This window comes from Erinaceus europaeus, chromosome 1 (genome assembly GCF_950295315.1).
Source record: "Erinaceus europaeus chromosome 1, mEriEur2.1, whole genome shotgun sequence".
NCBI classification, from domain to species: domain Eukaryota; kingdom Metazoa; phylum Chordata; class Mammalia; order Eulipotyphla; family Erinaceidae; genus Erinaceus; species Erinaceus europaeus.
The window spans coordinates 194,979,029-194,992,802 of NC_080162.1; the positions used below are offsets into that span (position 1 = coordinate 194,979,029).

The 13,774-nt window shown below is 37.7% G+C and overlaps 1 protein-coding gene across 1 annotated transcript; it reads left to right on the forward strand.

Annotated features, from left to right (window-relative positions):
* Positions 1-1,008: 1,008 nt before the first annotated feature.
* Positions 1,009-11,074, forward strand: LOC103116786 (cytochrome P450 7A1). Its single transcript, XM_007526731.3, has 6 exons — positions 1,009-1,193; positions 2,855-3,095; positions 4,114-4,691; positions 6,460-6,590; positions 8,444-8,619; positions 9,617-11,074. The coding sequence occupies exons 1-6, from the start codon at positions 1,114-1,116 to the stop codon at positions 9,914-9,916; spliced, it is 1,506 nt and encodes a 501-aa protein (XP_007526793.1). The 5' UTR covers positions 1,009-1,113; the 3' UTR covers positions 9,917-11,074.
* Positions 11,075-13,774: the final 2,700 nt, after the last annotated feature.

Genomic DNA, 13,774 nt, shown 5'->3' on the forward strand with positions numbered 1-13,774 from the left:
TTTTTAACTTGGTTAATCTCATTTGGTAACTGTCATATTGCAAATAGCACTTCCTTGCAGATATAGTTCTTGATCACCATATCTAAAATTGTTCTTCTCCTAACTCAAAAACTCTACATCTTCTTTTAGTTTAGCCTTTATAGTGAAATACAATCTCTAATATCACAATTTGTTATCTTGTTAACACCTGTAACCAGAATACCTTTGAAGATTTCTGTGTTCAGAAATGTACTCCATTAATATACATATGGATTTAGAAATAAAGAATGAATGAGTAAAAACCAAACAGTTTATCATGGATTCTTCTGAGTAAGCATGCAAATTACAGTTGACTTGCACCTTCTACCAAGTTATGTTTCTGGTAGTCTTAAATAACATAAAATGAAATTATGTTACTCTAAATATTAAGAAAGCAACAAACATTTAGTTAGGGGAAAAAATGATTGACCAAGTTTTGATCTTTAAAATAAGCTGTGCTTTTATGTGGAAATTATTTATATAGGGTACTTTTGTTTCTTGAGGTACAAAGCCAGTACCGTATTGCTATAAATAGTAAAAGGTCCATGATTTTGTGAAAGCCTAAAACATGAAGCAGCAGAACCATTTCACCTAGTTCTCTATCCTTTGAACTTCACTACTGTGTCTCGTATAGATCATTTAAATTGATTTATTCTTCAGAAGGTATCAAGATCACTAGTTTGATAGGTAGCTTATGTTTGATTTTCTTTAAATTATTCTAGTTTACATCTACATTTGGCATGCTTCTCTTCAACAGGTTTTGTTCATTTTTATAGACATACAAAACTTGCAAATGGAGTGATCTCTGTCCTAATGTTAAGTCAACATGCATTTCAGAGACCTTCAACTGATTAAGTATTGCAGATCTGTGATTGTTTTGGAACCTCTTCTGACATCTGTGGACTTAGTTCAAGGCCAGTTATCAGGGTTCTTTTTTTTTTTTTCTTTTCTAATAGGATAAGCAAGTAATTGTTTGCTTTAGTCACCGGAGAGCAAGACTTCTCTGTATAAAAAGTCTAGCCGAAGCCTCTGTTCAGTAACATCGTTCTTCAGCATCGATTCTCCTCCTCAGGAATTTAGCATTAGATTTGCAAAATGATGACCATCTCTCTGATATGGGGGGTTGTTATAGTATTGTGCTGTTGTTTGTGGCTTATTCTTGGAATGAGGAGAAGGTAAGAAAAGTTTATCTTTAAATTGTGCTTTAGTTTATTCACTAGGTGTCCTTTAACTTTCCTTGCTGTACGATTCGCTCAGTTGCCTGTACTTACAGAGGTATAGACTGCTTTGCCTTCTTTAGGTTGTCTAAATATTTTTGAGATTTTAAGCTTTAAAAGTGACATCTATTTTTATTAGCTCTAAAGGCACAATAGCGGTGTTTCATTTTTATTATTGTCATATGTCCATGGTGATGCAAAGATGTTGTAATTTGTGCACTGTATGGTCTCAACTTAACTTTGAACAGGGATCTGGATCCTGCATTAGTCTGTCTGTCCCTCTTAATGAGAACCAACCATGGTGACCTGAGAAATTGCTAAGTATTTGGGACAGCACTTTTACTTTGCATTTAGTTTTTATGATTGGTTACACACTGCCCTGAATTGTAAATACACAGCTAGAGTTTAAATTCTGAGCAGCTGAAAGAATATTTGGGTGTGGTTATACAATATTGTGTTACGTCACCTCCAAAAGATAAGTTACTGACAGTTATCTTCTTAGCTAAATCGATCACTATATTTTGTCCACATTTTGCAAGTTTTTTTGTTCCCTAGGATATTTTAATTTAGGCCTGATAGTTACTAGTTTAAATTAAGCTATTTATTTGTATGTCTGAAGAAAGAATAATTATTAGATGGGGTAGTATTCTGTGAAGAAAACAAAGCAGTTAGAGACGTCTCTGCTAATGATGCTTAGAGAATATAGGAACATGGGCTGGCAGAAGAATAGGTCACTTCGTGTGCTGTGTTGCCAAGTGCACAGCCCAGGTTTGACTCCAGTGCCACCTTATTGAAGGAAGCTTCAGTTCTATGTCCTCTCTTTCTCTCCCCCTCCCTCTCCCTCTCCCTTCCCTCTCTGCCTCTGTCCTAAGTATATATAGATATGCACTTACAACTATATGTCTTAGACTATAACTTTATCTCTACACTAAAAACAAGGGTTCTTTGGTCTCACTGAGCCTTTGACTTTTTTTTTTTTCCCCAACCAAGGTTATCTCTATGGCTTGCATGATTCCACTGATCCTTGTGGACTCTCCTTCTCTTTTATTTTTGTTTAGATAGAAAAGAAAGAGACAGAAACAGAGATAAAAGAAGAGACACCATACCACTGCTCCAACATCCATGAAGCTCCCTGCAGACAGATGGCCAGGGACTCTAGCAGACTCCTGGTCCTCTGTCTTGTTGATGCTTTTATTCTCATTATTGGGAAAAGTCCCCAGCATATACTGGACATACATAAAAAAGTGTTGGTTTAAAGTTTCTCTTTTTAATGTCTTCTTTATTTTAATAAGAGGGATGCAGAGAGAAAGAGACCATAGCACTGTGAGTTCTGGCTTATGGTGAATGTGGGGATTGAAACTGTGACCTTGGAACCTCAGGCATAACAGTCTTTTACATAACCATTATGCTGTCTCCCAGTCGAGGAGCCATTGTCATTTTTACCAACACATCCTGTTCCTAAGCTAATAAGAGACATTATTTTAGTAAGAGAGCAGATCCTTTCCAGCAAATAAGGATATAGAACTTGGATAATTAAAATTAGTAGTAAGTTTTAGAACTTGATGTGAATAATAAGTAATGTCATTCTTTCCACATCTGTTGTATGTTTGTGTCTGTAGACAAATGGGTGAACCACCTCTGGAGAATGGACTGGTTCCGTACTTGGGATGCGCTCTGCAGTTTGGTGCCAATCCTCTTGAGTTCCTGAGAGCAAACCAGAAGAAGCATGGTCATATTTTCACCTGCAAACTCATGGGGAACTATGTTCACTTTATTACAAATCCCTTGTCATACCAGAAAGTATTGTGCCATGGAAAATACTTTGATTGGAAAAAATTTCATTTCACTACTTCTGCAAAGGTCACTAGTTTTGCATTTATATAGCATCTTGTTCATTTGTTTTCCACCCTTTGGATATGTGATTCTATTTAAGTCACTTGGTTATATTTAAAGAGTACATTATAATGAATTACTCCAACATGGAAATGCTTGGAAAAAGAATATACTGGGAGTCGGTTGGTAGCCCAGCGGGTTCAGCTCAGGTGGTGCAAAACGCAAGGACCACTGTAAAGATCCCGATTCGAGCCCCCGGCTCCCCACCTGCGGGGGAGGAGTCGCTTCACAATTGGTGAAGCAGGTCTGCAGGTGTCTATCTTTCTCTCGCCCTCTCTGTCTTCCCCTCCTCTCTCCATTTCTCTCTGTCCTATCCAACAATGATGACATCAATAACAATAACAACAATAATTAAAACAACTAGGGCAACAAAAGGGGAAATAAATAAATATTAAAAATTATATAAAAAAGAAAATTAGTGGTTAAAAAATGCTATTGATGGTGGGGGGGAATAGACTAAAGGCAATATAAACACTCTTCCATACCTGAGGTATTGAGGACTCAAGTTCAATCCCAAGTGTTTTGGAAAAAAAAAACCCAGCATATTGATTGATAGCAGATTATGCCAGTGAATGCAGTGAGGCAGGAACAATAAGAAACAGATGACCTAAATAGTTGAGCTCACTTTCACTGAAGAGCAGGGATTTACATTTGGTCTTACATGGGTTATGGTTTGGTCATCTGTTTGTATAGTTTTGTGAAATTGTAGCTAGGAAGACCAATTCCCTTTCTCTTAAATTTTTTTTAATTAAAAAAATTAGGACTAAAATTAATTTTTTTCTTTTACATTTTTATTAGTGCTTGAATATTGATTTACAAAATGACAAGATAATAAGTGTACAATTCTACCCAGTTCCCACCACCATGGTTCTGAATTCCCTCTCTTTTTAACAAGTAGAGAACTTTGAAATAATGTAGTGTTTTGCAGTCACTTGCGAGTATCAGATAGGTGTAATTATTCTCAACGGGTTTTCTTTACTAACAGGCATTTGGTCACAGAAGCATTGACCCAAGCGATGGAAATACCACTGAAAATATAAACAAAACTTTCATAAAAACCTTGCAAGGTGATGCCTTGAATTCCCTCTCGGAAGTCATGATGGAAAATCTTCAACTTGTCATGAAACTTCTGGTTGTTTCTAAGTCAAAGATGCCTGTCTGGGTGACAGAAGGGATGTATTCCTTCTGCTACCGAGTAATGTTTGAAGCTGGGTACTTAACCCTCTTTGGAAGAGATCTTTCAGGGCAAGATGCACAGAAAACACTTATCCTAAGTAACCTTGATAATTTCAAGCAATTTGATAAAATATTTCCAGCCTTGGTAGCAGGTCTTCCCATTCATGTGTTCAAGACCGCCCACCATGCCCGGGAAAAACTGGCAGAGGGCTTAAAGAACCAGAACCTTGGGAAGAGATACCACATCTCAGAACTTATTAGGTTCATGAATGACACGCTCTATACCTTAGACGACATGGAGAAGGCCAAGTCACACCTTGCTCTCCTCTGGGCATCACTGGCAAATACCATCCCAGCAACTTTCTGGAGCTTATTTCAAATGATTAGGTAACTGACAACTTATCCACTTTTGTGAAAACAAAGATTCAACATTTTTCACTAGAAAAATATATCTGTGGAACCTTCAAGATTGAAATGAACACACTGTCAGCTCACATGAGCAATTCTCACACATCAACAGCTGTCACTGGCACATACATCTTACAGAAGTAGACTGTCTAAGGCAAGGAATGGGGTCAACTCAGGCCGCTGGCCCTGATGTCACTGCCATAACTATAGGCTCTCCCTTAGGATACCTCAAATGCATGCATTCAGCCTTCATAATTAGAAAACTTCAAAACTATAAAATTAAGTAATTACTGACTTGCTGACAGCTAAAAGGGCAGTGACTATCCTGTTCATTTGGACATTTAACAGTTTGATTTAAAAGAAAAATGGTTAATTGCTGTCTTATAGTTCTGACCAACTCTGATAGCTATTGATCAAGCATCACATTTTTTAAAAAAACAGATCTTAACTAAATTTCACATTTTTTGCCACCAGGGTTATCTCTGGGGCTTCATGCTGGCACAACAAATCCACCATTCTCAGCATATCATTTTTTCCTCTTTTTTTTCTTTCTTTCTATTATATTTGACAGGACAGAGAGAAATTGAGAGAGGAAAGGGAGATGGATAGGGTGAGATGCCTCGCCATTCATGAAGCATTGCCACTGCAGGTGGGGAGCGAGGGCTTGAACATGGGTCCTTGTGCATGGTAATATGCATACTTAACTGAGTGTGCCACCACCTAGATTTCACCTGACAGCTGTTACAACAAAATGCAGTGATGACAAAAGGCTGTGACATTTTACCTAATTTCTTCCAAAGAGTCTTTTGAGAATTTGACTTTCAAATGGTTCATTCAGTCTTTCCTTACGTAGATATTTGGTATCTTAGAGGTATAAAACTACTACTGTGTATGATTGGAAGTACTAAGTAAGAGTAAGTTTATAGCTCTAATATAAAAGTACTTTAACACAGTCCAAAGTATGGAAACTAATTACTAATCTCTCTCAAGGGGTAACTACTTCCGAAATTCTTACTTGTGAAATCTTGACACAAAGTTCCATATCTATAGTGAGGTTGCAGCATTCATTTAAAACACTGTAAAGTATAATGGTTTTTTATTTTTTGTTGTTGTAGCCATTGAATAAGGATAGAGAGAAATCAAGAGAGTAGGGAAAGACAAAGAGGGGAGAGAAAGATAGACACCTACAGACCTGCTTCACTGCTTGCAAAGTGACTCCCCCTGCAGGTGGGGAGCTGGATCCTTAGTACTGAACTTGAAATATTTCATGAATGAGAGTGCTATAACAATAAATTATAACATCAGTGGAAAAGCTTTGGGTTTTACCTAAAAACATAGTCTGAATTTTGTGAGGCAATTCAAATTTCCATTTGTAATTTAACCAGACCTTTATAATTGCTATCTTATATTCTAGCTCTTTCTTGATTGCTAGATATATATGATACATTTTACCATTTAATCCTTAGTAGAAAAATTTACTTATATAAAAAAAACTTGGTCAAAGTTATACTTGTATATAGTAAACACCCTTTAACGCACTAATTCTTGCTAATTTCTATGTCTTGAAAAACAGTTACCAAAATAGAGTAATTAGTATGTGGAAGTATCCCTTCTCCTCACTTCCTGGCAACTAGCCACCCAATTTTAAAGGCAGGAAAGGCCTTTTTGTTAGTAGACCATTCAGTGTAGGAAAAAACAAAACAGAACTATTTAATCTACATTTTTCCTTTTTCTTATTGTTCAATAGGAGTCCTGAAGCAATGAAAGCAGCTATGGAAGAAGTGAACTTAACTCTAAAGAATGCTGGTCAGGAAATCAGTTCTGAACACAGTCCTATTTGTTTGAATCCAGTGCAACTAAATGACATGCCTGTACTAGGTACACTCATACTATGCTAGTTCATTTACCGTCTCGCTAAAAATAATCACCCTTATATATTATGCATTTCCTTGGACTAGAGATGGTGCTAAATATTTTGTATGAGTAGTCTATTTGACCTTACAGTAATTCTGTGACTAGTGAGCTTTTTCTAACAAGTCAGTGGGAGAGCAGTCAAGATACTACCTAGCATTGAATGTTGGGACCAATTATAGTGTCAATGTGGTAATAATCTTCATTTTATTTTATTTTATTTTATTTTATTTTATTTTATTTTATTTTATTTTATTTCTGCCTCTAGGGTTATCGCTGGGGCTCGGTGCCTGTACTACGAATCCACTGCTCCTGGAGGCCATTTTTTGCCCGTTTTTTTGCCCTTGTTGTTATTATTGTTATTGATGTCATTATTGTTGGATAGGACAAAGAAAAATCAAGAGAGGAAGGAAAGACAGAGGGGGGAGATAAAGACACCTGCAGACCTGCTTCACCACTTGCGACCCCCCTGCAGGTGGGGAGCCGGGGGCTCAAACCGGGATCTTTGTGTTGGTCCTTGCGCGTTACGCCCTGTGCATTTAATCTGCTGTGCTACCGCCCTGCCCCTGGTAATATCTACATATATATATTTGCCTGCAGAGTTATCACTGGGGCGTGGTGCTTGCATTACGAATCCATTGCTACTGGAGGCTGTTTTTTTTCCTTTTGTTGCCTTTGTTGTTTATCGTTGTTAATTTTTATTGTTATTTATCGTTGTTAACTTTTATTGTTGTTTATCGTTGCTAACTTTTATTGTTGTTATTGCCGTCGTTGTTGGATAGGACAGAGAGAAATTGAGAGAGGAGGAGAAGACAGAGAGGGGGAGAGAAAGATAGACACCTGCAGACCTGCATCACCACTTGTGAAGCGACCCCCCTGCAGGTGGGGAGCCGGGGGTTCAAACCGGGATCCTTGTTAGGGAAGCTGGTCCTTACGCTTCACACTATGCTTGCTTGACTCATTGCGCTACCGCCCAACTCCTCCCCTGGTAATATATGTTGTTTATTTTTTATTTTTTATTTATTTATTCCCTTTTGTTGCCCTTGTTGTTTTATTGTTGTAGTTATTATTGTTGTTGTCGTTGTTGTTGGATAGGACAGAGAGAAACGGAGAGAGGAGGGGAAGACAGAGAGGGGGAGAGAAAGATAGACACCTGCAGACCTGCTTCACCGCCTGTGAAGCGACTGCCCTGCAGGTGGGGAGCCGGGGTTCAAACCAGGATCCTTATGCCGGTCCTTGTGCTTTGCGCCACCTGCGCTTAACCCGCTGCGCTACAGCCCGACTCCCGGTAATATATGTTTTTAAAGATTTATATATTTATTGATAAGAGAAAGAACGAGAGTATGAGTCTGGCACAAGAAGTATCAAGGTTTGAACTCAGGACCTCTTTCCTGTAAGTGCTGCTACCGTCTTGCTGCACAAACTCCTGAGAGCTGATACGCGATTCGTGCCCACACTCGCAACTACTTCTCTGTGGGACCCTACTCTGCCTGTCTCTCTCTCTTTATCATTCTTACCAGTAATTTGATATTTAATGAGAATATGATATTCTATTTTTGTTTGTTTTAATTACTACCAAGGTCATTGCTGACTCAGATTATCGGATTAAAAAGTATCTTTAACTGAATCACTGACCACAGTATAGTGGTAACAGAAAAAAGTCTGGGGAGTTTTGGCTGACTGGCTCCCAGCAGTCTGTTGACCTTTGTGTTGTGGTCTGTTGTTGCCTGCTAGAAGTATTTCAGACTCTATAGCATGTAGTTTCTTAATACTTGCTTTGTTCTTCCCTCCCCTCCCCGTTTTCCTTTTCAAATATTTAGATAGTATCATCAAGGAGTCTCTGAGACTTTCCAGTGCCTCCCTCAACATTAGGACTGCCAAGGAGGATTTCACTTTGCACCTCCAGGAAGGCTCCTTTAATATTCGCAAAGATGACATCATCGCTCTCTATCCACAGTTAATGCACTTAGATCCAGAAATTTACCCAGACCCTTTGGTAAGTGATTCTCGAAGACCCAGACCCACGTGATATCTGTTCAAATAGAAGTAAAGAGGAAGTGTCCTACAGCAGAACTGATGTGGTTGTTATGTCAAGTATTGTATTTGACAAATATTATGTCAGATCTTTTTTTAAAAATTTTATTTACTTGTTATTGGATAGAGACAGGGAGAGAAATTGAGAGGGGGAAGGGAGAGAGAAAGAGGAAAAGAGACAGAGAGACATCTGTAACTATACTTCAGCACTCGCGAAGCTTTCCCCCTGCAGGTGGGGATTATAGACCTGAACCGAGTGCACTGTAGTGTGTGCACTTAACCAGGTGCACCATCGCCTGGTCTCTATGTTAAATATTTTTAAAAATATTTTTCCAAATCTGGGGGAAACCTGACATTTCAGTTTTTTATTCCTGATATTTAATATCACGTATTCTCTACTGAGCTATGTTTGCAGTTTCTGGTATGAAAATGTTGCTTTTCTTTTTTCTTTAAAATGTGCTTGCTCTCAGCCAATTCCAGAAATTTAACAGCCCATATATTGATGTCTAATTTAGTCTCTGAACCCTTCTGTCACGTTCTGTCTAACTTTTAGTCAGACATTGGCCATCCCAGCAGGAACTGAAAAGTAATAAAGTGTTCCTGTTCCCATCAATTATCACTAAGCACTGAGGGGGTGGTATTTGCCATCTTTCGGATAGATTGGATAAGAAAAGAAAATGACTTAGCACCTTCCTGTCAGAAAGAGAAAAATTCCTTTAACCAGTAATGGAGAGGTGGGGATGCATAGATGGCATATGGTTATGGAAAAGATGTTCCTGCCTGCCTGAGACTCTGAAGTCACAGATCCAACCGCTTTAAGTCAGAGCTGAGCAGTGCCCTGGTATTTTTTCTTCCTTGCTGTCTTTCCTCACTCTGTATCTCTCTTATTAAAAATGCAATAAAAATAAGTCATAAAAAAACTAACTTAGAGGCTTGTATCCTTTGTATTTTTATTGTAGGCTTTTAAATATGATCGCTATCTGGATGAGGATGGGAAGACAAAGACCAACTTCTATAGAAATGGAATCAAGTTAAAGTATTACTATATGCCTTTTGGATCAGGAGCTACAATGTGTCCTGGAAGATTATTTGCTGTCCATGAAATCAAACAATTTTTGATTCTGATGCTTACCTGTTTTGAACTGGAGCTCGTGGAGAGCCATGTTAAATGTCCCCCTTTGGATCAGTCTCGTGCTGGCTTGGGTATTTTGCCACCATTAAATGATGTTGAGTTTAAATATAAATTCAAACATCTGTGAGCATATGGTTGGAAAGGGGGGATAGTAGGTGATGTGACAGGACTGAAACACACCATTATTCATTTTCTTTGGACAGACAGACACATTTAGTGATAGTGGAACTGATTAAGTTCCATTCTGTTCACTGATGTTGGCTTGTGAATCTTAACATTTTGGTGACAGTTTCCAGATGGTGTCTCAGACTGGCTCCAGGTTTTAGAAGCACAACTGTTTTTTTTTTGTGTGTAAATTAGTCAATGAATGTATATGTAGCAAAAACTGTACTTCAGGTTTTCAGAGAAAAGTCTTTATTTTCCAAAATGAAGATATTTTAATTGGCAGATTTTTTTTTCCTAAGGAAACTGCCTTTAAAAAAAATATATATATATATGTATACATAACTCACTCATTATAAGAAAGGTACAAATTCACGTTTTAGTGAAACTGCATATTAAAAATAAAAATTAAATATTTTACATCTTTCTAATATCTAGTATTGTGGATTTTAAAATGACAGTCTCCATGTCCAGAAAACCTTAAAGATGGCTTAATATGGCCCATTGTATTTTAATGTAATTTTGCTGAAAACTTAAATATTCTAGGTTTCAACTACTTAATCTATATTTTCACTAGAAAATATATTAGTGCAAAGATTTTTTTTAGAGACAAATGTAGTACTCACTGTGGTAAGTTGAAATTAGATAAAAATGAAATTGGATAAAAATGCCCATTTAAAATCCTTGTAAATGAAACACATAATAATTCATCAAATGTAGATTGGCATTGGGCTTTATTTAAATAGTTTCTATCTTGAATTAACCTGTAGTTGAAGGAACTGAAAATTGAAACTGTAAGATAGCATTCCCTATGTACAATAATGCTTTGGTAAAATGTTTTTTAAATTTTAATAGTGGTTTAATAATGATTAACAAGATTGTAAGATAATGGGGGTACAATTCCACACAGTTCCCACCATCAGAGTTCTGTGCTACATCTACTCCATTGTAAATTTCCCTATACTTAAAATATTTTGAACATCAGCATTACCAACTGTAGTATTTTATTGATATTTTTATTTGTATTTATGTATCAATTATGTATCTTTTCCTTGTACTTCAGATATTAAGATAACATAACATTCTATAAATTTGGGATGACTCACCTTCCATAAATAAAAATGTGACTCGTGTGTTTTAAACAAAGTGATATCAACTAATAGCTATGAAAAAGGTCTGTGTATAAAAGGCCATAAACAATAAGTGCTAAAAAGTGGGTGGAGAAAAAGGAACTTGCATACCCCCAATTTTCATCCCCAATGGTGGGAATGCAAATTGATCCAACAGCTATTCTGTTTGCTCTGAAGGGGTAAGGTGACCAGAGGTTGATAAAATAGGCTAGAGCTTTGCTTGTAGGGACTGTTTTGCAAAGAACTGTTAATATACTAAAGTTGAATTTGGAAAACAGAAGACAGCATCAAAGGCACCACCCACTCCATTCCAACTGGTCTTGATTTTTGGCAATAAGGAAAAAAAATTTAAGGCTGAAGGGATGACGTTCCAGGCCTGACGTCTCTGGACGCAGTCTGAGGTGAAGCATGCCAAGATGGTACATGTTGCACTGATTAGGTTGGGATCAGCAGATGCAGTATCAGTTGGTATGAACTGAGAGAAGCATGCAGGAAAGTGAGCCCTACCCTAGAGGTTCCAGGACTGGGAGAAATATGGGCTTTATAGAGCAAGTGGGAGGTTCTTGCTGTCTTAGGGTTTAAGAAGGCGATAGATAGTTATTTCTATAATCCAATTATTCGGCAATTGGGTTAACTTTGAAAATCCCATTGTTATGATTTGCTGTATCATATATGACCTCACCATAATTTATGTCTTTTGACGTTATTTATATACAGCTGTGTCTTATATAGTAATGCCACCAGTTGCTTCTGTTCTCCCTGGTCTAAGCTTTTGGGAGAGTCAATATTTCAAAGAACAAGTCATTATTAGAAATGTATTAACAATTTGGGCCCACTGTTAAAATTCAGTTTGATTACCAATTTGGAGTTTTAAGTGCTTAGACTGAAGGAACATATACTCACACTGTGGTATATGTATCAAAAAGTTTGAGACATTTAATTAATTTTTCCACTCTCATATTAATTAAATAGTGATTTATGAGACTTCAATTTAATAGGAGTGTATATCAACAACATTCCCACCACCAAAATTCTGTGCTGCCCCCATTGTCCCCCAAGAGAAGCTGAACATCCACCCTCACCCTCCACCCAGAGATTTTTACTTTGGTGCCCTACTACAAACTCAGTCAGATTCTGCTTTGAGTTTCCCTTTCTGTTCTTCTTTCTCAGCTTCTATTTATGACTGGGATCATCCCATACTGGACCCCTCCATCTAAATCTTATAGACATCTTCAATGATACAAATCCAATTGCAACAAAACTAAAACCACAATAATTCAATAGGACTACATCAAGTCAAAAAGCTTCTGCACAACAAAAGGAACCTCCATTGGTAAACAAAGAGACTCTACAGAAGGGAGAAGACCTTTATATGCCATACATCAGATATAAGCTTAATACCCAAAATACATAAAGAACTCACCAAACTCAGCAAAACAAGAAAACAATGAGCCCATCTAAAATGGGGAAAGGATAGGATATGAGATATAAACAGAATATTCACAAAAGAAGAGATCCAAAAGGCCAACAAGCATATGAAAAAATACTCCAAGTCACTGATGGTCAGAGAAATGCAAATAAAAATGAGATGCCACTTTAGGACTGTGAGAACATTACATGTCAGAAGTAGATTGTGGGGGCAAAGAAATGCTGCTGGTGGGGATGTAAATTGGTCCAACAGCTGTGGAGAGAGGTCTGGAGAAATACCAGAAGGCTAGAAAGGAACCTACCCTATGCCTCTGCACTTCCTCTCCTGGGGATACATTTGAAGGAACCAAAGCATATCCATCCAAAAAAATGTGTGTATACTTATGTTCATAGCAGCACAATTTGTCATAGCCAAAACCTGGAAGCAACCCAGGTGTCCAACAACAGATGAGTGGCTGAGCAAGTTGTGGTCTATATACACAACAGAATACTATCCAGCTATGAAAAGTGATGAAGCCACCTTCTTCACCTCATCTTGGATGGATCGCAAAGGACTCATGTCAAGTAAGATAAGCCAGAACGAGAGGGATGGATTCAGGGTGATCTCAAAATAAGAACAGAAGGGAGAACACAAAGCAGCACTTGGTCTGGGTTTGAAGTATAGCACCAAAGTCAAGGACTCCGGTGGCAGGGGAGTCTTTCAGGTCCTGGTGCACCCTGGGCTGGGTCTGAGGTGTTTTGTTTTGTTGTTGTTGTTTTTGTTTTTGCAGAAAACTAAGAAATTTTACTCACATACCAGCAACTGTATTTACTGTAAACCATTAATCCCCTCAATAAAAATTAAAATAATAATAATAAAGTTGTGGTATATATACAGAATGGAATAGTACTCAGCTATTAAGAATGATGAACTCACCATTTTAACCCCATTTTAGATGGAGCTTGCAGGAATCATGTTAAACGAGATAAGCCAGAAAGAGAAGGATGAATCTGGGATGATCTCCCTCATGGCCAGAAGTTGAAAGATAAGAACAGAAAGGGGAAAATGAAGTAGAACTTGGATTGGGTTTGTTGTATTGCACCAAAGTCAAGGACCGAGGGGTGGAGGGGACTTTTAAGTCCTGGTGCCTGGTGGGAGAGGTGGTTCCAGACTGTGGGTGAGAGTGTTTTGCTGAAAGCTGAGAGATTTTACACCTGTACCCAGTGGCTGTATTGACTGTAAGCCATTAACCACCCTAATAATAATACTTTAAAAAGAATAATAA